The 21,882-nt window shown below is 35.7% G+C and overlaps 1 protein-coding gene across 2 annotated transcripts in view; it reads left to right on the top strand.

Moving 5' to 3' along the window:
* Positions 1-21,882, top strand: part of LOC132125018 (sphingomyelin phosphodiesterase 3-like) — a 47,812-nt gene that overhangs the window by 23,514 nt on the left and 2,416 nt on the right. Inside the window, exons 1-7 of one of the 2 annotated variants that reach the window (XM_059536222.1) lie at positions 771-987; positions 2,497-4,207; positions 11,355-11,430; positions 15,898-16,059; positions 18,225-18,314; positions 20,188-20,251; positions 20,337-20,499. In XM_059536222.1, coding sequence (XP_059392205.1) covers positions 2,798-4,207; positions 11,355-11,430; positions 15,898-16,059; positions 18,225-18,314; positions 20,188-20,251; positions 20,337-20,499 — 1,965 coding nt within the window. In that variant the 5' untranslated portion in view covers positions 771-987; positions 2,497-2,797. Of the gene's footprint in view, positions 1-770; positions 988-2,496; positions 4,208-11,354; positions 11,431-15,897; positions 16,060-18,224; positions 18,315-20,187; positions 20,252-20,336; positions 20,500-21,882 lie in introns of those variants that run through there. The other variant, XM_059536221.1, reaches the window with a different exon arrangement.

The following is a 21,882-nucleotide window of genomic DNA, read 5'->3' as shown; positions in this document are numbered from 1 at the left end:
TGTTTTACTCCGTCTCAAGCCATCCTAGGTGTACATGACTTTCTTCTTTCAGATGAATTCAATTAATTAGAATGAATTTCAAACGGCTTCCATGTATGACAGATATTGGAAGCGGTAGAAAAGTGTTCATTACATTTGATATATGAATATTTTTCTGACAAAAACGCATGGATTCGCTACAGGAGGCCATCATTCACCCCCTGGAGCCATGTGAGGCATGTTTTATTATGGATGCATGCACTTTATTTAACGTGTTTTGGACTGTTGAACAGAAATGCCCTCCCATTACAAAGACTATTTTTAACATAACTCCAATTAGATTCGCCTAAAAAAAGTAATATACACCTACAGCAGGATGGCTTGGGTGAGTAAAACACTAAATAGCTAATTTCCATTTGTAAGTGTGAATTAGTGGTTAAGTATGTATGTGTGATCTTACAAAGCCATATGGCAGCTTGGTTTAGGGGCAAAACAACAGCAGGCCAATCTTTGGGAATCTGTGAAGAGTTGAGGACATTGTTGTTGATTCCCTTTGCAAGCTTTGTGTGTGTGTTTGTTTGTGTGTGACCTGAAAGCAGCTCAGCAGTAGGCAAGCTTAACCTAAAGACATGTTCGCTTAACCCCCTTTGCACATGTGTTTGTGTTTGTGTGGTAATGTGCATGTATACAGCATGCAAAGCTGCAAACTACCACACATTCATTTGCTACACTCTTCCTTTTCCTGTTCTTGTGCACTGACGTCCCTGTCTTTCACTCTTTGAGTCAGACGGCTCAAATTCTCCCCAGCGCAACCCTGTGCTCGCAGCAGGCTGTAAAAGTTCAGCCCTCTCAGAAAAGACAACGAGGAGCCCAAAAGAAAACGATTTTTTTCCTCACGTCTAGGCCACTATGCAGTCGACACAGCGGTCCAGCACAGATTAGGTGGCGGTGATGGATAAAACCCTGGAAATTATTATCCCACAGATTGAGTGTGTGTGTGCAGATGAGGTGAGTGTGGATGCAAAGGGATTATTTGTACGTGAAGCTTTGTATTATTGTTATCTAGGGAAGCTAATGTACTCTTATTGGGTAAAATACAGACTTTTATCTGTGCCTTAGCAGTATTTTTAGGGGACTTTGTGTGAGAAAGGTTATTCGTATGAGTAAATGTACAAGATGGATTCTTGCTGATCTGCATGAGATGGTATTCACAAACCATTATAATCTGTAATGTGGCATAATTCTATGTGAAACAGCATATTCAGTTAGAAATGTGTGAAATAGGACTTGCTTTTATCCAATGGGGATTAATTGGATAGTGACCATTTAAATTTGATGTTAAGTTACATCTTGTGAACTTCTGTTTTTGTTATTTGGTCTCTTCACATCAGCGTCAACTGTCAACCCCATTATAAAACCACAACAGTAACATATACATTTCCTGGTTGTGTCAAAGGCTGACCTGTCCTCTTTGATCTGAGGGAAATCTTTTGATGATTTAGGTCAGGGTTTCAACTAGGAGCATCTGCTGTAAAAAGGCAACTAGCATCTCAACATAAAAGGACAGCTATTGCCTCCAAAACAAAGATTTAAAGCACTTTAGATTTATGTGTTTTATGAGAATCTCTAAAATGATAGCTTTTTTAAAGGTTATTAAATATCAAAGGAGTGGAGGGAAAGTATTTGGGTGCAAAAAAATCATATGCAACGTTTTTTTCTTCTTCTCATTTTAAGCTCTGTTTCAGTCTGTATTTAATTACATTTATATTAATTATATTTAACAATTTTAAATTGCATTGAATAAAGGGTCTGAAACAAAATAATGTAAAGCCTCTGTGAGTTCTTTGTTCAAGAACAAGGTACATTTAATTGGTACTTCCTTTTGACAGAGAATCAGTGTAATTGTCTCTCTGTGAGGTTGCAGTCTAATCTTCCTCATCATCTGCTCCTTTTTTTGTATAGGCCTGTTTCTGTCATGAGAAATAACCACAAAATCACCACCACTCTACAAAGGGACTTAGTTATCATATTTGACAGTGACACCTGTGCAGTGGTAGCTTTTTAAATGGTAATTAATCCAAATTTCTCCTTTGTTAAAATCAAAAGATCATTTGGGATAATAAGCCACATCTGGTAGACCCTCTTTCTAAAAAATCCCACTGTGGTTGCACTGATTTAAATAATGAGCATTTATAAGGTCACTTGTATTTCATACAAGTTTTTATTTCATTTACAAACAATAAGCTATATTAAATGACAGATTTTGCCATACCCAATTCGAGATGAGAGATTCGAGACTGAAGCACTTTAGTAGCAAAAAAGCTAAATTCTTACACAGCAGGCTAAATTTGGTATCCTGACCTGCGTTCTGTGAAAAGCTATTATTATTTATTATTCATCATGATTTTCAAAACATTTAAAATTTTACTGGGATCTAATTTGTTGATTGCACATTATCCTCCACTTTCATCTGATTGCCTGTGTATTCTGTTCCCCCCTCCCTTTACTTGTCTGCAGGCTCTGTGCTGACGAGGCCTCCCCTTTCCTGGCCTGAAATATTCTGAATCCCAGGAGGGTTTTTTTGTCATCACCATGATTAGATTCTTCAGGAAATTCTAGCACTGCAGAGCCCCACCAAGGAGGGAAAAGGCTGGGCTTGGAACCCTGTATATACCAAATTCAAAGTCGCACATAGCGAAGGACCCAAGAACCATGTAGTATATCTCTTTCCGCCACAGGGGGGAGGGTTAACTTTGTAGGTCTTTTTTTGTACAATTTTTTTTTTTGGCTGGGAGTTAGTATACAAGGTGAGCCAGAAATGGTCTTGCACACCTCTCCCTACCCTAGTGCCTTTCTCAGCTTTCTGAGCTGTCTGTCTTGGGTCTTTGTTTTCCCTTGCTACTGGTTATTGGATCGGTTGTTGGCCTCCTGTGTAGCAACATCACTAGAGAAGCGTAGACGCTCCCAAGATCCCTGCTCTTTTTTGGCACTTGGGGTCCTGATCTCTACACCGCTCTACCTGGTGCTGTTACTGGCATCCTTACCCTTTGCTTTTATTGGCTTCCTCTTGTGGGCCCCACTGCAGACCATTAGGAACCCCTACATCTACTCTTACCAGAAACCAGACAAGCATGGCGCCGAGCAGGGAACATCAGCTGGAACCGGGGCGGCACTTGCTGAGTGGCGTCTACAAGGTCGCAGTTTTTGCTTCGGCAGTGCCAATGTTTGCCTGCTGCCGGACTCACTCGCACGCTTCAACAACCTTGCAGACACTCAACGGCGAGCTCGTGAAGTGGGCAAGCGGATCCGAAATGGTGCCAGCAGACCCCAGATCAAGATATACATCGACTCGCCCACCAATACTTCAATTAGTGCGGCATCCTTCTGCAGCTTGGCTACCCAGGGCTTCCGCCGCACCTCATCTTTGGACCATCGTCCCGAGCCTGTAGTCACCACTGAACCTGAGACTGAGGCCTTAAGTGAGTGTCCCGTTCACCCCTCAGGAGATACAAACTCGGATTGCCCTGTCCACAGTACTGGAGCCCAAAATTCCTCGGAGTGTCCCCTCCACCCCGATGGAGAAGAGAATGCTCCCGATTGTGCCGTCCACCAGTTTGCAGACCCACAATCCTCTGGTGAGTGTCCAGTACATAGCAACATCACCCAGAACTCAGAAGACTGTCCTCTCTATCCGGCTGGAGTGCAAATCAGCATCACCTCTCCTGATTCTGAGCAGACTGAGGTTGAAAAAGGAAATCACCAGACCGGGGATGGAGATACGGGTAGCCTAGAAAGTCGTACGGCCTCACGGGAATCCCTGGTTCATTTCCAAGCAGCCGATGGAGGCATCTCCCCTAATAATACCCTTTCACAATACCGCACATCAGTCTTTAAAAGGTCGATTGGCCGCAAACGCCGTCACGGAGATGACACCTTTGACCATGAGATCTCTGCCTTCTTCCCAGCCAACCTGGACTTCCTTTGTCTGCAGGAAGTCTTCGAAAGGCGAGCTGCAGAAAGGCTCAGGAGACAGCTGCACCGCTATTTTCCATTTGTGTTGAGCGACGTGGGACGCTATGGCTGGAAAGGCTGTTGCTCCCGGTTCAAGTTCTTGAACAGCGGGCTTCTGTTGGCCAGTCGGTACCCTATTCTGGATGCCCATTATGAGTGCTTCCCTAATGGGCGCAGCGAGGATGCTCTGGCTGCTAAAGGAGTCCTTTTTGCCAAGGTGAGCTTGATCCTTTCTTATGGTATGCTATTTTAGTCATTTTTTTTTTGCATTTGTTATATCCAGGATATTGGTTTCCTTCTGTTTACCCTTCACTGGTTTATGCTACTGTACATCCTTGCATGTGAACCAATGCAGCTTTCAACTTGATTTACTGAATCCTTAGATCTCCAATGTAAAGGCATCTTTAAGAGTTATGTTTTATATTCAGCCAACTCATTCTGATTATCATTGTTTATACCTGCTGTACAACATTTGATGCATGTCACTGATATGTAAATGTCACATTAGGGCATGTTCCAGTTCTTGAACTTTCCATGGCACATATCTGGAGTTAAAGTTGGACTTGTGGTTTGAGTGTACACAAACAGCCTGAATAATTTACAACTAGCCCTTTGTAGCCCAGAGGGCCTTTTTGAAACACTCATCTGTCATGCTTTCAGAAACACAGGCTGCCACTCTTTGTTGAAGCATGGCTAGATGTACACTCCTGTTGCATTATATATTGCCTTAATGGGGCTGTGCACTTATGCTAAGTAGTTATTACAATTCTATATAGAAATATAAGAAGCGGTGAAAGTATGCACCAGCAGATGATGGATAATGAACTAAGGTGGTATTTAATTAAAATTATGAAAGTATTCCCATAGATTTTTATGTACTCTGGTACATACAGTACTTAAGTAAGTTTCAGTACATATTTAGCATACGTGACATAAGTTTTATTTGAACATTAGGCTTGTACCTAATTTAGTATAGTATAATAATATAGTGTAGAAAATTACAAACGTTTGGTTTAGCCAAATATGAACAACAGGTTGTTCTGAATTCTTCATAAATGGTGATGTGAACTGACCCGTTGAATGTTAGTAGCCACTTGCTAGTTTAAGTTTCAGTTACAAACACTCCCTTTGTTTATGTTATCATATGGACAGCGTATGATTAACTACGAAAGCTGTAGTGCTTTGTACTGTTGTTAAAACAATTTAGTATTCAGGATTTTTTGTATGAAATGATTTGACATGTTAATTGCACTAATTTCGCTATTTGCTTACATCAGCATGTTGTGATGTTTCATGCTTAGCATGTGTTAACTAGTGTTTATATTTGTGTATGATGTTAGCTTGTGTTTTTGTTTGCATAGCCCTCATTTAGAGTGATGATGAGCACAGGCTTTTAGAGTTGAGATATCATTACTCTCTCAGCACTCTATCCGATCCTGGCCACATTCCAAACCTGATCTTTATTCCCCTCCATAAGGGCAAGAGGCCAGCCGCCATTGTGTGTCAGACAAAGCTGCTAAATACTAACTCGGAATGTGTGTGTGCTAGAGAGAGAAGCCTGTTAAATATTGAGTACTGTACACAGAGAAACAGAAGGTCAATGCCTTAGCCCTGTACATGTACTTTCTAAATAGATTCTTACTTGAATTGACGTTCAGTCTTTTACCTGGGTGTAAGTTTAAACAACTGCTTCTGGAAGTTATTGATGCTCTTTGGATACTCCTCCAAGCTCCTGGCCTCTTATTTGCTTATCTGTTGAACCACTGAATACATCTGTCATCAAGTCCTGAAGGTTTCAAAACAAGGCTAGGGTAATTACGGTTTTCATTTCAAATTCAATGACAGAAATAACAATGTGTTTCCAGCGACAATCTATTTGACTAACCACTTGAACTTGAAACTCCTGAATGATGTGGCACAATCACAGCCAATTAGACAAAATTCATACACAGCTATTCAAAGCAAGGTTTTGAACCAATGAGATTTCACAGTGGGTGGGGCTCCTCAACCTTCTACAGTACATAGTGTACAGTGTTGGACTAGGGCTAGAGTTATATTGAATTGTAAGTAAAAGTCTGTACAGTTAAATGACGCATAATTCCAAAAAGAACTGCTGTAAAAATCCCGAAAGAGCCTGACAACTGGAGCAAAGCCTAAAATAATTAATTTTAAAGCTCACACTTCAGTTCATAGGAGAAAAAAATAATAATTTAATTAACACACTCAGACGGAACAGGGATGTGGAAGGTCAGGGTCTCTCTGTCTGTCTTGCTCTTTTCTCGCACTACCTCTCATGTTATTTACAGAGTACATTAAACCCTTCCTTAAAAGCTTAATGGCCAAATAGTTCAAATCATGTAACGTGACTGTCGTAAAAAAAGAAGTTTACTGTGGGACATGCTTTATATTAAAAAGGTATATATTTCACCAAGTCTCTCCTGTGCAGAAATTATAAACAAATTGCAGATGTTTACATTTTAAAACTTTATCGGTTGATTACGATACAGAATTACTGGGAGACGTGTGTCGCCTTCGTGTTTTCTCGTTCCAACCCCCTTCATGGAGGGACAATAGTCATCGACATTACAACTGTGCATTACAGCAAGCGACATGAGCGCTTATCAGGGTCAACTGAACACTGGATTTTCAAAAGTATGTGAAATATGTCAAGTTCACGCATATACTCTTTAAAATATTTCCAAGAGTTTTACACGTTTGTCTGTTATTGTGGGGACATTTCCACCCCCATAAACATGACTCGACAGAAACTGAAACATGATTGGTTGTATTACCTGTCAGTCATGTGACCTCTTGGGCGGTCCTTGACTATTCAAAGTGGCTATGTTTCAGCATATTATATATGTGCATTCTGTCTTAAATAGACAGTAGCCTAATAAAACTACTGCTGTCTGTGTCATTAATGTAAAGACAGAGAAAATCAGTCACTGCTCTTGCCTGAATCACTTAATAACTTTAATAAGAATCCATGTAAATGTAATTTATACAGTCATGTAGGGTTTTAAAGTTAAACGTAGCTTTAAATGACCATTTTGACAACTGATTGATTAATGCAATACTGTGTTTTTTTAAATGTGTGAAGTAATAGACTTAGGATATTTTTGATAGTACATCTCAAAATTTTGAAGATCGTGGTTCAGATTGTAGATTGTGATTTTGGGAAGACTAGGCCCATGCCTACATTACGTTACGTTATCATTCTTTTGTGTTTATCTGACAAAAAAATACATTACATACATTAACACAAACTGCATAATTCTGGAAAGTGGAAATTATTGAAAAATGCCAAAACAGCAGAACTACTCTCACACTACTGAAAAAAGGTCAGTAGTATTGCAACACTGCTTCTCACCCCCAGGTCATTATGGGTAATAAAAGGTCAGCTTCTGATAAATAAACAGACAAAGCTTTGTCATATAATTTGTGGTGGGGGAAGGGGTGTAAAATAAATGGGGGAGAGAGGGAGGGATGTGTGTGGAGTGGAAAATTAATTAAAAATGCTTCCCATAGGACTGAGTGGCCTTTTAATTAAGGCCTTTCAGTATGTATGTTCAGCCCTCTTATTATCATTCAAGAGCTCTCTACACTCACAACGTCAAGGATAGATGCTTGTTTAGGGTTTGCATGATCGTTAGCAAATCGTTAATGTGTGTCCTTAAATTCCATGTCTACTATATGTATTGGAACGTTTATGAGTTTTTTAGTTTGTTATGAATTGCCAAATATTGTCCCAATAGAGAAAAATATTTTCAACTGTAATAATATTCTACAATATTACAGTTTTTACATTATTTTTGATTAAATAAGTGCAGCCTCGGTGAGCACCCTCTTTCAAAAACTGAAAAATCCCATCTCGCTGGTCAGACATTGATTTCATGGCTTCCAAAAATAAAAACGAATAGTTCATGTGTCAGCATTCAGAATGCAGAACTATGTTGTCCACCCAAATCATTCATGGAAATTGCTGCACAACAAATCATAACAGAGGTTTTTTATATATATACTGTAGAAGTGTTAAAGGTACAACAGAAAAAAAAACTGCTTATTTAATTCTAAAGGTCAGAGGGCCATTCATGAATCAAGAATCTGCATAAATACTGCATAAATCAATAATTATGTAAGTTGCTGCATTCATTCAATGGGACAGTTATATACAAATGGATTTCTAAGGCATACTCTTTAATTTGCTCTGCTTGTGTTTCATGAATGAAGCTCAAAGAGGAGGATTCATTGTGTAAAACTAAATTACTGTTTTTAGTACAAGAAAATTTCACTGTAATTATGCATAGTTTGGGGAGGAGGGGGTTAAAATGCTGCATTAAATGCTGCAAGATAGCAAAATGTCCCCCTAAAGCTTGAAGATTGTACAGCAATCAGTGCTGTCTTTCAACAGTGAAAGACCGTGACCTGCTGCTCCTGCTGTGGTCAGCTCTATTTGCAAAGCATTGTTAGTGTAAAGTACTAACTGTCTTCAGCTGTAGTCATGTCTTTGCTGTGTGTGTTATCAGCTCAGCATTCAAGCTGCCAGTAGGAGTGGATTAAAAGAACTGGAGGAAGTTCATTAGACAGCCAAGCCTCTGTGTGTGTGTGTGTGCGTGTGTGTGTGTGTGTGTGTGTGTGTGTGTGTGTGTGTGTATATGTGTGTGTGTCTGTGATGGACTTACTGAGCAAGCCGACTGTTTCTCCTTCGGGCAAATAATCTTTAACCTTATAAGAGATCTCACAAGTGGCAGACACATTCCAATTAGCACACTGCTCATTAGCATTATTTGCAAGTATGCACACATAATCACAACAAAAAACCTTGCATGAATTTTAGATCAGATAAAATATCGTACAAGGTCACACAATACACTTGCAGACACTTAAGATGACATTTTAGCAGTCAACAGCAATACCAGTGAAATTTCACATTTTGCGACATACATTTCAATACAACAGCAAAACTAATATGCTCTTCAACACATTCTGTTTTTATGTTGCATGGTAGAGGGCTTAAAGGAACAATTCACCCAAAAATTGAAATTTGCTTAAAAATGGACTCACCCTCAAAACATCCAAGATGTTCATGAGTTTGTTTTTTAATCTGAACTGGTTTGGAGAAATTTAGTATTACATCACTTGCTCACTAATGGATCCTTTGCAGTTAATGGGTGCCATCAGAATGAGAGTCCAAACAGCTGATAAAAATATCACAATAATCCACATAATCCATATGTCTCCAGTCCATTTTTATCCATCCAATTCTTCTTTTTTTGGCAAAATGTTGTATGATTATTATTAATGACATAATGAATAGCTGTCCCAAAGTACAGATATTTATGTATTTTGTCCATGAAATGTATGTGTGCATGTGCACACACGTCCATTTTTCTAAGTTAGATATGTTCCTAGGTCAGCATATTTTGTTGACCCTGGAACAACATTTTAATCCAAAAATGTAGTCTTGACCATATCCCTACACCTAAAACTAACCTTAACTATGAGAAAAAGATAGATGAATGATACTGATGTACAAGCACCAAACACTGATTTCTAAGCCTAAACTTCACAAAAACTATTAACTGTAAAATCTGATTGGTTAATAACAATGTTGTTCCAGGGTCAATAAAGATGTTTATTCCGGAACATGTGCACTTGGTAAAATCAGGTTTATGAGCATTAAAAAATAGTTTGCTGTCATCTAATTCTTGGTTCTTGATGCTACCGGTACTATAAAAATATTTATTTTACTTTTTTTTTTTTTTTTTCAACCTTTGACATCCCTATAGACACATAAAACATTTTCCACCCATCTGAGTTCCTGCCTTCTCTAGTCTGGCAGTGCAACACACACACTTAGCCAAGCATGGATAAACATTTGAAATATTCATACACAAGGACACAGGAAGAGAAAGAGAGGCTATAAAACTATGGAACAGAGAAAGGCAATGAAGCTTAAGAACCCGGTTTGATCCAGTGCAGTGAGCTCACGGTACAGACCACATGGTCTTACCCTCATTAGTATAATTAAATCTACAAATCAGCTCTAAAAAACAATGACATTTATTATCGCCTGCTGCTGAAATGTAGAATTTGCACTTTGTGGAGGACTTCAGGATTTGGAAGGAGGTTGAGAAACTGTGTCCAGCTGTATTTGCCAGTGCTGCAACTTGCACAATATACACAGCCTACAGAACAAGACAGAATAGAAAAAAAGAAAAGAAAAAAACCAAGCAAACATATTTTTCAGTCAGATCTTTACATGCTCTCATTTTTTATGTTATTTTATTGAAATTTAATTTTGCATGCTAGTTTTCCCTGTTTTTCCTTAAAATTCAGATTTACTTTGTCTGCCTTTTAATGCATGCTACAGTTAATTTAAATAATTAATAAATAAAATATCTAATTAAATAATAAAAAAAAACACTGTTGAATGTAATCTTTAGCAAGTCTCAAAATTAAAATCCATTGTTCATACTTTGCATTGTAGAATTGTGATTCCTAAATTCAACAACAGATTTTTAAGTTATTACTTCAGTTTTATATATAAACATTTTACTAATGTATTTTATAGACATTTATATCAATGATTAATTATATTAATATAATTAATTCTAATATATTATATGGTAATATGTATAAAATGACTGAGCTTATGTGTGTATATATGTGTTTATTTTATTATTTTATCGGTATTGATATTTTATTCCACATGCTAATTTGCCTATTTTAAAATTAACTGTACTTTTGCTCATTTAATGTTGACATACAGGAAATAGCAATAAAATAACACTGTCAAATGTGAACACACACATATACACAAATATGTATGTATGTGTGTGTGTGTGTGTGTGTGTGTGTGTGTATATATATATATATATATATATATATATATATATATATTTGCAGCGAGCTTATGTGGGTATATGTGTGTGTGAAAAAAAGAAAAGAAAAAAGAAAACCCTGTGCTGACTTTGCAGCATTTTATGCACATAAAATTTGCTCTCCACTTACTAATCAGTTTGTCTTTTTGAAATATTAAGTCACTAATGACCCAATATAATGCATGAGCCAGAAAATAAAAACAAAAAGAAATGGGGGAATTTGGTGCGGCTGGATAAAATGATGATACGAGCAGGTGTTTTGAAGGGCTCAGAGGTGTGCAAGCTCTGTCCCCAGACAAACCACAGACAGATGAAAGGATTCTAGAGTGTTATGACAGAAGAAGCTGACAGAGAAACAGTGCAACAGTGCTCAGGGGTGTTGACGGCATTTCATAACTGATCTTGCATTTCTGAAACAAAATTGATGTGGCAAAGTTCTCACTCTTCGATCTCTTTTGTCCTCCTGCTCTATTCTCTCAGGTGCAGGTGGGAAGCTCTGCTCAGGATCAGCGGGTTGTTGGATATATCGCTTGTACTCATCTGCATGCTATTGAAGGTGGGTGTCTATGCACACACAAATAGAGCAGACAGATTGATATCTCATGTATAGTCATATCTGAAACTAGGATGTCATAGAGATGTAAATCGCCAGTTCGCACAAAAATGATAAATATGTCATAATTTACTCACCCTCATGTCTTTGTCCATACACTGGAAGTCAATGGTAACCTGAACTAGGGAGACAGACAACACACCAGCGTTTTCAGATTCAGATATTTTATTTCAGTCTCATTGAGTTTAAAGTATCTATGCTTCCTTCAAATGCACATTGCAATTCACTGTTAGCCAGAACAAAATTATTATATATTATACATGGTTTTCTCAGCTCACTGTACATTATATAAATACACACATCCTGTGAGAGCACTAATTTAATGAGCAAAATAAATGTACAGCCATTTGCATTTGCACTTCACATGGAAAATGTATAAGACTGCACTGTTGCATTTTTAATAACTGAGGCTTATTTTGCTGTGTTTATATAAGCTGTTTGATCAGTTACATCAAGGAGCTGTATAGACCGGTTACATGGTATGGATGGATCAAGTGTGTGTTGGAGACTCAAGGTCTATAGAAGAGTCTCTTACAAAACAAAAACAAACACTCTCTTTTGTTCTTTGGAAATGTCTGTATGTGATCTCTGCGCCATCTGTCATAGGAAATCAACATGTGCTGTTGTGAATAATTAAAGGTGTCATATGATGCGATTTCAGTTTTTCCTTTCTTTTTGGAGTGTTACAAGCTCTTTGTGTGTAAAGAAGATCTGCATAGTTGCAAAAACTAAAGTCTCAAATCCAAAGAGATATTCTTTATAAAAGTTAAGACTCGGCCCCCTCCTAAAACAGCTTGATTTAATGTGCCCCCACATATCTACATAACTGTGTGTTGAAGATTTGCATAACACCGCCAAAATGTTCACGTGAAGAAAGAAGGCGTAACTTTTATTCTCACTGTTGCCTCTGCTGCCATGTCTTGGAGAAGCTGCATTTTTCTTTGTGAAAGTGAAACTACTTTCATTGGCCTTCCAAAAGAGGACACAACTAGAAATCAGTGGTAAAGTTGTATTTACAACACTGTTTCAGAACAGTTCAACCCAAATATGTGTGCAACACAATTTACGGAGGATGAGGACTGTTTCTTGTTCAGACCGATGAGGTTTGTAAAAAAACTATGCATTTCTGAAAGGCTGGGAATACAGGAGAAACAATAATGTACAGTATGTGGACAGTAATGTATTTTTGGCCCTTAAACTGCATAAACACATTTCATTACACCAAATACACAAAATAATGTTATTCTTAGCAACATCATTTGACACTCTTTGTTGAACCAAAAAATCTGATTTATTCCCATTTAATGCTACACACAGTTTTTTTTTTATTATGCAAGTATGAACTATACCTAATTGCATTTTCAGAAAGACCAATAGCATGAAGTTTATCTAAAAGTGAATATTGATCAACTAAATCATAAGCTTTGGATAAATCAAGAAAAATAGCACCTGTGAGTTTACCCTCATCAACAGCTGAGAACACATCATTAGTAAACTTATGTAATGCAGTAGTTGTCCAATGATTGGACCTTAAGCCAGATTGATATATATATATATTAGTAGTAGTAGTATTAATAATATTAATTATTATCATTCCTGTTAATAATTTAATATAATATAATACAATATTTTATTATTATGAATAATATATTATGAATTATTATGTTTTGTTAATATTACTATTTTTTTTTCTAAATGTCATATATATCTATATATATGATTCATATATTAAATTATTATATCCATATTAAAAATATATCAAATATATTATATACAAAATATTATATATGGAATATTATAATATATACAAGTTAATGATAATTTCAATAATAATATATGTTAAATCTATTTAATTTTTATATGTGAAATGAGACATTTAGTGCCCGTCCGAAGCTATTTTTCCAGTCAGGACCACAAGCTTGGGTGGCTTTTTCAGATTTTATCCTGACACACACTCATAACCCCCCAGTGGTGTTGCTGTAGCCTGACTGGTGCGGTGATGTCGAGTGATCCTGACAGGTTTGTCCTGATCCTACTGCTCGTTTGCCGTACCTCTGAGTAGATTTCCACAAGGAGCAGGGAGTGTTCATGTGAGTGTTCATGTGCAACCCGTAAAAAACGACTTCTCTTTGCTTTATCTCAGTATCTTGTGTCATGCACACACACCCGATTCACCACTTCACATGCAAGGCCTGTGACATCACTGCATGTTGACCCCTGTTCTCCACTCCGATTAATCAACGTGTCCCGCTCGCCCACAGGGTCCCGGTTCCCATGGCGACATGCTCTCACGATCCTGGCGTCAGCCCTATTTAAAGCTCACGGTCTATAGCGCTCATTTTTTTACGAAGACACTTTTACTATTCTGGGATCCACCTACGCATCTGTGTGTCTGCCACCCATTCTAATTATAGAGCAGGGGCTATTTCAGGAGGATAAATGAAACATGAGGGAAAGAGGCAAGAATCGGGGATGAAGGCAAGAGAAACCTGATTATGCTGGAGATGATGCTGGACAGGGACTTTCAGGGACAAGAGTGGTTCAGTTAACAGAGGAGGCAGCTTCGTCTCTGGATATTCTCAATCGCTTGTTTTCACCTGTCACACTGTGTGTGTGTGTGTGTGTGTGTGTGTGTGTTATAGACTTTGACTGTGTGGAGGTGGATTTAAGTTATTCTCCTGATATACGCACATGTATATGAGGCTGTTCACTTGTCTTGGACACACTGAAATGTGGTTTCTTATGCTGTGTAGAGATTTAAGAGAGATTAAATGAGACCTAGAGGGACATTTTTTTTTATGGCTAATGTAGTTCGTTGTCGCAAAATTTAAAATATGATTTTTTTTTTGGGGGGGGGGGGGGGGGCCTGGAAATGCAGTAAAATTTCCATTATTCCATAAGATCACTTATTTTTGTTCAGTTTTTCTTGTAGAAAACAAGACTTCGTTTGCATCTCAAGTAAATGTGTATTAATTTAAAGATGTTTAGATACTTGTATTGGAAAATAAAATAAAAATACTAAAGAAGATATAAAAATGTTTTCAGTGCATGAAACATTTAATGCCATATTTTTATGAGTTTAACACTTTCTAATATGATTTAAGACTTTTCAAGATCTTCATTTTCAGAAAGGAAAACACAAACTTTAAGGTATTTAATATAGATTTAGGTAGCAAACACCCTATAATATTATTGTTGGTATTTTATTTTATATGTTGTTATACAACGCTAATGTTATACAATGCTTTTTTTTTTTGCATTTTGTTGTAATATAATTATTTACCTTATTCTAAATAAGACAATTTTAATGGCACACATAGACTACCATTTAAAATGTTTTTTTTTTATGATGAAAAATTGACAGTAAAGACATTTACAGTACAGTGTTACAATGTTTCTATTTTAAATAATCACCACTGTGAATTTTCTATTCATCAAAAAAGTCAAAAAAATGTGTCATGGTTTCCACAACAGTACTGTATCAGCACAACTGTTTCAACTTTGATAATAACAGTAAATGTTTCTTGAGAAGCAAATCAACATATTAGAATGATTTTTGAAATTCCTGAATGTGACACTGTAGACTGGAATAATGATGCTGGAAATTCAGCTTTACATCACAGGAATAAATGCATTAAAAAATATACTCGAATAGAAAACGTGTCCTTTAATTATAATAATATTTCTTAATATTACAGTTTTTATTGTATTTTTCATTAAATAATACAGCCCTGGTGAGCATACAAGGCTTCTTTCAAAAATTTTACCAACCCCAAACTTTTGAACAGTAGTGTATATTGCAAGTTAACAAAATTTTACCATATATAAAATAACTGACTATCGTTTGGCCAATCAGAAACAAGAAATCAAGTAATCAGTAACAGTTTTGCACGAGTGGTGCATAAATTACACACTGCTCCTTTAAGAGATTTTTTAAAAGTCTATTACCACCAGCAACACACATAGTTCTAACTTCAGCAGCCAAGAGAAATGCAATTAAATTGCTGTTCTTTTTCTCTTGTCTCTCTCTCTCTCTCTCTCTCTCTTTCTCTTCTACACCTGCCCTTGTCAGCTCCACCAAAGCAGAGGGGAGATGTAACAGAGGATCTCCTATGTTACTTTGCTTCACTGCTCTTTCGCACTCTTCCTGTCTCTGTTTTCCCACCCTAGCCTCATTAAATCTCTAAATCTGCCATAACTGCCTCAGAACAAGTCGTGAAAATGTGATAGACTGGAGGCACCTCAGTGTGACGCTATTTCATTTTATTACATTGAAATCAAATGAGCTGTTTTGCACAATGCGCTCCGTGCGCAGTTTATTTAATAAAACCCACCATAAAATGAAATCCAGGGTTTTATTACATTTCAGTTCTCAGGTATTGTTTGTGTAAATCTGTCTTCCTCTCTCAGGTGATTCATCGGTGCGCTGCGAGCAGTTGGATATGCTGCTGGAGTGGGGAGCAGAGTTCAAGAGAGCCACCTCGGGTCCCTCGGATGAGGAGAAGGTTCTGGAAGATCAGGTGGCCTTCGATGTCATCCTCGGAGACCTCAACTTTGACAACTGCTCCTCAGGTACCAGCATTATCTCCTTACAAAGCCCTGGGAATTTTAGAATAAAGTAATAAACAACAAAATTGATTATATCTTTAGCTACAGTACTTACAGATAAGTATATGTATCAGCTGGATTTAACATATTTTAGCATTTTTTAACTCATACCATGATATTTACCCCCCAAAATACTCATGTCTTGAAACATTGAAAAATTGCAGCAAAATCAATATTAGAAATATATATATATATATATATATATATATATATATATATATATATATATATATATATATATATATATATTGTCATTATTGTTGTTATTGTTAACGTTATTATTGTTATTATAATAAAATACAAAATTACAGAATGTGAGAAAAACTTGGCAGAACATGTATTACTATTATCAGTTTTAAAAATATAATACAAAAGTATAAATTATATTAATATAAACATATATATATATATTTCCTATATTTTATTTATATACTATATTTTATGATATTAAAATATTATATTAAATATTATGTTTGTGTGTATATGTGTATATATAGCCATTTTATTTTACTGTATTATATTTTACAATATTGTAGATTATACAGTATTTTATTTATTAAAATATGTTAAACAAAAATAAAATAAAAACTTAACAAAAGATGTCTTTATTATTAACATAAAAATATATATATTTATTGTATTACCATATTCTATTTATATTAAAGCTGCAGTCTGTAAGTTCTGTCTCTTTGTCGCCATCTATGTTTGAAAACCTGGAATTGCAGTTCTTTGCGGAATTATATTCCATGCGTGGGTTGTGATCCAGTGCGGATGAATCTGTTTCTGTCAGTTACTGTGCTGGTGTGGATTTTTCACTGTATTTAATAATCACAGATTCTAGCATACGTCTTGGAATATATGACCAAAAAAAAGAATTTTGACTATATATTCTCATTTGACCAAGTAACAAGTCTGCCACGCTTTGGTCTGACCAACTGAGGAAAAAATCATTACAATAAATCGCGCTACCAATGGTGATTTAATCTAACGATTGATTAGCTCATAGCACATCAAACCCTTCAAATTATTATTAAACTTTATTCTCAAATTAATAATGTTAACAACATCAGCATTGCATGACTATGAGTATAGTGTGTATAGTGCATGTCTTTCTATTTCATTTCTATTTCTGTACAGTCTAATCTCTAATTGTCTCATCATTTGAATTTCATATTAAGCAATTCTTTTAACCCCAAAAAGCAAACTATGCTACGATTAAACTGGTTGTCTTTAAAATACACATTTTGTTTAAACCCAGGCTATCTGTAATCAGAAGCACATTTAAAACTGGAATTTAATTTAATTCACGTGTTTCATATACAGTTTCTTGATTACAATCTACAATCAAAATATTTTTTTTTAGATGATTTAATTATTCCAGCTTCTGTTGGAATAGACTATAATTAAATGATCTGCAGGATCCTCACATGCGATAGCCTAGTATCCAGGACAACTTCTTTATGTTTACAGACATGACGTAATGATGCAGCAGCATGCTCCAATTTCCCGCGAAAATCTACCCCAACAACAATTAGAAAACATTATTATAAATTAACCCTTGTGAATCGAGCTAAAGTAAGGTGATAGCTTCGAACACTGGCTGTTTATGTACTTGCTCAAATATTGATTTTGGATCATTTTTAACCAAAAAAACTAAAAAAGTTATGGACTGCACCTTTAAATAAGTAATTTCCATATTGAATATGAGTATATAGCCATTTTATTAAATGTTATTTATTATATTTGTAATAAAAATGACAAAATGTGGAAAAACTTGGTAGATATTGTTTATTATTATTACAATAAACAGTTCTTCTCGTAAATTATTGTTTTTTTTCAGTTTTCATTTTTTTATATTTTAATTACTATTAATAATAACAATATTTTAATCTTTCACAGTTTTTTGAATGTGTTTATACTTTAGAGTTAGAACTATGCATTTTACAAAAATAATATACAGTATAATAATAATAATAATATTCAGCTTGTTGTGAATGACCAGAAGAAGGCAATATAACCCTTTCTGACTTTCTTTCTTTCTTTCTTTCTTTCTTTCTTTCTTTCTTTCTTTCTTTCTTTCTTTCTTTCTTTCTTTCTTTCTTTCACATGGTTTCTGTTTCTGTCTTTAGAGGATAAGCTGGAACAGCAGCATGCCCTCTTCACTCATTATAAAGACCCCTGTCGTCTCGGTCCTGGAGAAGACAAACCGTGGGCTTTGGGTGAGTTCAGGAAAGACCTTCTGCAGGCAGTGCCACGAGAGCTTGTGGGTTAGTGGTGGAGAGATCTTCACTTGTGGTTGACCAATGTGGGTTTTTCAAGAACTGATGCAAATGGTAATATCTAGAAAGCAGCGTGCTGATATGATAGATATGCAATTATTTTCCTGTTTAATATATAACATACATATTTTCTATAGGCAGTTCAGACACAAAACATTCATCTGCATGTTATATCAACATCAAGATTCAAATGTGAGATTTGAAGGCATTTAATACAGTTATATATATTTGTTATTAAATAGTTTAAATATTGTATTAAAATTTAATAAAAGATTTCATTATGGCCATTTTTAACCTTTTACACACACACACAAATAAGATCTCTTATAACATGGTAACAGGCTTTTTTTCTGAAGTGTCTCGATTTCTGTGAGATTTTAAAGTTGCTTCCATGTCAGAGCTAAATTAGTTGTCATACGGCTGTGCTCTCCACGGCCACACACAGATGGTGCACTAGATGAGCTGGCAGGAGACCAGGAGAGAAGTTCTTGCCCAGTCCCACATCTGAAATAGATCTAACGGCCTTTGATGACACTTCTGAATTTAGTGGCCGTCATTTATGGGTGTGTTCCACTTCTCTTTTATAGCTCACCCTGTTTTTTCTCTCCTCTGGGGTTCAAGGCCTGGTGAGGGAATGGAGATTGACACTCTGAATAGATGGAAAGATAACAGTTTTGTTACTAACCTCTAGAACAGGGGTACTCAACCATATTTAGTCCATGACCCAACCTTGTTTTTTTTTTTTTTTTGGTTCCACAATTCTTGCATCCCATACTAGATTAGATTTCAACTATACCATGGTGTTCTTTTGTATGTATTTTGTTAATATATTAATTATATGACTAAATACATTTTAAATGTACTTTATATTTTACTGTCACTTAACAAAAAAGTAGATGTGTTGATTTGACTTATGTACTGTATATATAAATGCACACACATACAGTATATATTTAAAAATATTTACATGTATATATTTATATTAATATACTTTATATTATATATAAATAGATTTAATATGTAAACATATTTTTCTGAAATGCATGCATTTGTGTGCATTTATATATACACATAATAACAGGTCACACAATATGTAAACAAAACCTTTTTATTTTGGATGCGTTTTATTTTTGGAAACAATTAATTTCGATCACGATTTAATCATTCGTTTTCATTTTTGTTTTTTCAAAATCCATTTTAATTGTTCTATACTATCACTTCACTATTTAAAAAAAAAAACCTGGCTGTGTTTGTTTACAGTGAAAGTACATCTGCAAAACAAGGATTTATCTGACTTCCTCATGAAAAACTTGTTCTATCTGAATGCGACTATAGATATTCAATGAATTTATTCATACTTGTTTACCATTTTGTGATTTTGTTATAAATGATAAGCCTTTCTCACTTCAGTAGGCTTCATAGTTTATAGAGGCCCCATAATAATCGTTAAATAAAGTACAGTAGTCACAAATAGCACATTGATGGAAAGTACTGGAACAATCGGCCTGGCGAGGAAAGGTTAGGTGCAGATGACACATTAGATACATTTGTATATCAGAAGCACAGTCGTGACTCATACAGATTTCCCTTGAGCTTATTTTAACTTTGGTGTTACTCTTCAGCGGTCCCATTTGGTTTTGTCCCTTTAGTTGCTCTCAAGAGACCTTGACTGCACAGAGATGTCAAATATCTGCTACTTGAATGATTTAAGGGTCTTTAAGGGGTTGTACTTTCAGGGTAGAAATATGTTCAAAATCTATATCTTCAGTTCATATAAAAATGATGTATGTGTTTGCATGTTCATATTATACAGGTACACTGCTGGACACGAGTGGTCTGTATGATGAGGAAGCCAGCTCACCAGAGAGCCTACAAAAGTAAACTAAACACAAACGCAAATATATGTATATAGATTACGCATTCATGACAGACACACTCAGTCAAACTGCATTGGTCTGACAGGGTTATGGAGAATGAAGAGGGGAGAAAAGAGTACTTGGTGTTCCCTTCTAGCAAGAACCATTGTCCCAGCCAGAAGGGGCGCAAAATCCCCCTGAAAGGCAATGGCAGGAGAATCGATTACATCCTTTATAAAGAGGAAGGCCTGCAGCCAGACTGGAAAGTGGTGAGTTCTGATTAATAAACCTACTTCCTTTTTCGAGTGCATTATGCAAATAATAACTAAACACTGTGACTAAAATTGACAGTGAATGCAGGAACACGGGACTGCACAATGACCTTTATTTGGAATAAAATATTATCATACTGCCTGTGCTGTATCTGTAGTATACATTATATATAATTTGCAACAGAACATACAGTACTCCACTGGATATCATATCCTACAATTTTTATCTTTAGAATTTTTTTTTAATTGGATGCCAAATGTATCATATAAATAGGTCATATGACAACAGTGTAGCATCCTGCTTTTGAAACATTAACTTTATATTCAAAATAAAATATTAGACTTGCCCAGTGCTGCTATTGTAAATAAAACAGATGTGTGTGTGTGTGTGTGTGTGTGTGTGTGTGTACTAATAAAAATGACAAAAGCACATTACAAAATTACTTCAAAATAGGTAATGTAGAATTTTAATAAATGCTAAAACAGTACATAAATAATACTAAAAAAACACTATTGCTACCTACCAATTTAAACAATATTCCACAATATATTTTTCTAGCTTTGTTGCAACATGGCATCCAGTTGTCTTGAAAATTATTATTATATATTTTTTATAACAGTGTAGGCAGTAAGATTTATGGAAGTCGTTTCTGCCACTGAATTAAAAAAAAGGTAATTGCGAGTTTTTAATCACAAAATATTAACTTTATAATTTGCAACTGAAAATTTATATCACAACATTTTGAGAGAACAAAAAGTTAGAACTGCAAGTTTAAATCTCGCAATTACTTTTTTTAAATTTTCTATTCAGTGGTGGAAACAGTCTTCCATGGAATTTAATAATTTGTCAAGAAAAAGTTAAAATGTAATTTAAAACTGCATTTTAACATATGAAATAAATATTCAAATGTATTATATGTTAGGTTGAAAATTAGCATGCAGGTGTATTATCTTCACTTTGTTTATCACACTGGAAATGGAAGTTGAGTACTTTGCATTATGGGATACAATATTTCACACAGTATGTTTTGTGTCCATCTTACTGAACATACTTTCATATACTGAGGTACTGAACATACTTTCATATACTGCGGTACAGATGCTTATTGCCTATTGTGCTCTGTAAATATATATATATATACGCATTTCAAACCAAACAATCATTGAACTATCCCTATTACATTTGGAAATAAAAGAGCCGAAAATGTGTGAAATATGATGTTCTTAGTGCCACTGCTCTCAACAAGCCAGCCCAAATGACGTAACAGGCACCGTGCTGTCTGCCTAGTGGCATAACGTTTGGGGATGGTCTAAAGGACAAGGACTGCAAAAGGCCCTGCAAAAACCTCCCTTTGTTGGGGTGTGTCAAAACATGATGAA

The sequence above is a fragment of the Carassius carassius genome, chromosome 43, assembly GCF_963082965.1.
Source record: "Carassius carassius chromosome 43, fCarCar2.1, whole genome shotgun sequence".
Lineage (NCBI taxonomy): Eukaryota > Metazoa > Chordata > Actinopteri > Cypriniformes > Cyprinidae > Carassius > Carassius carassius.
The sequence above is the reverse complement of the archived record's forward strand: the minus strand, read 5'-3'. Positions and strand labels throughout refer to the sequence as shown.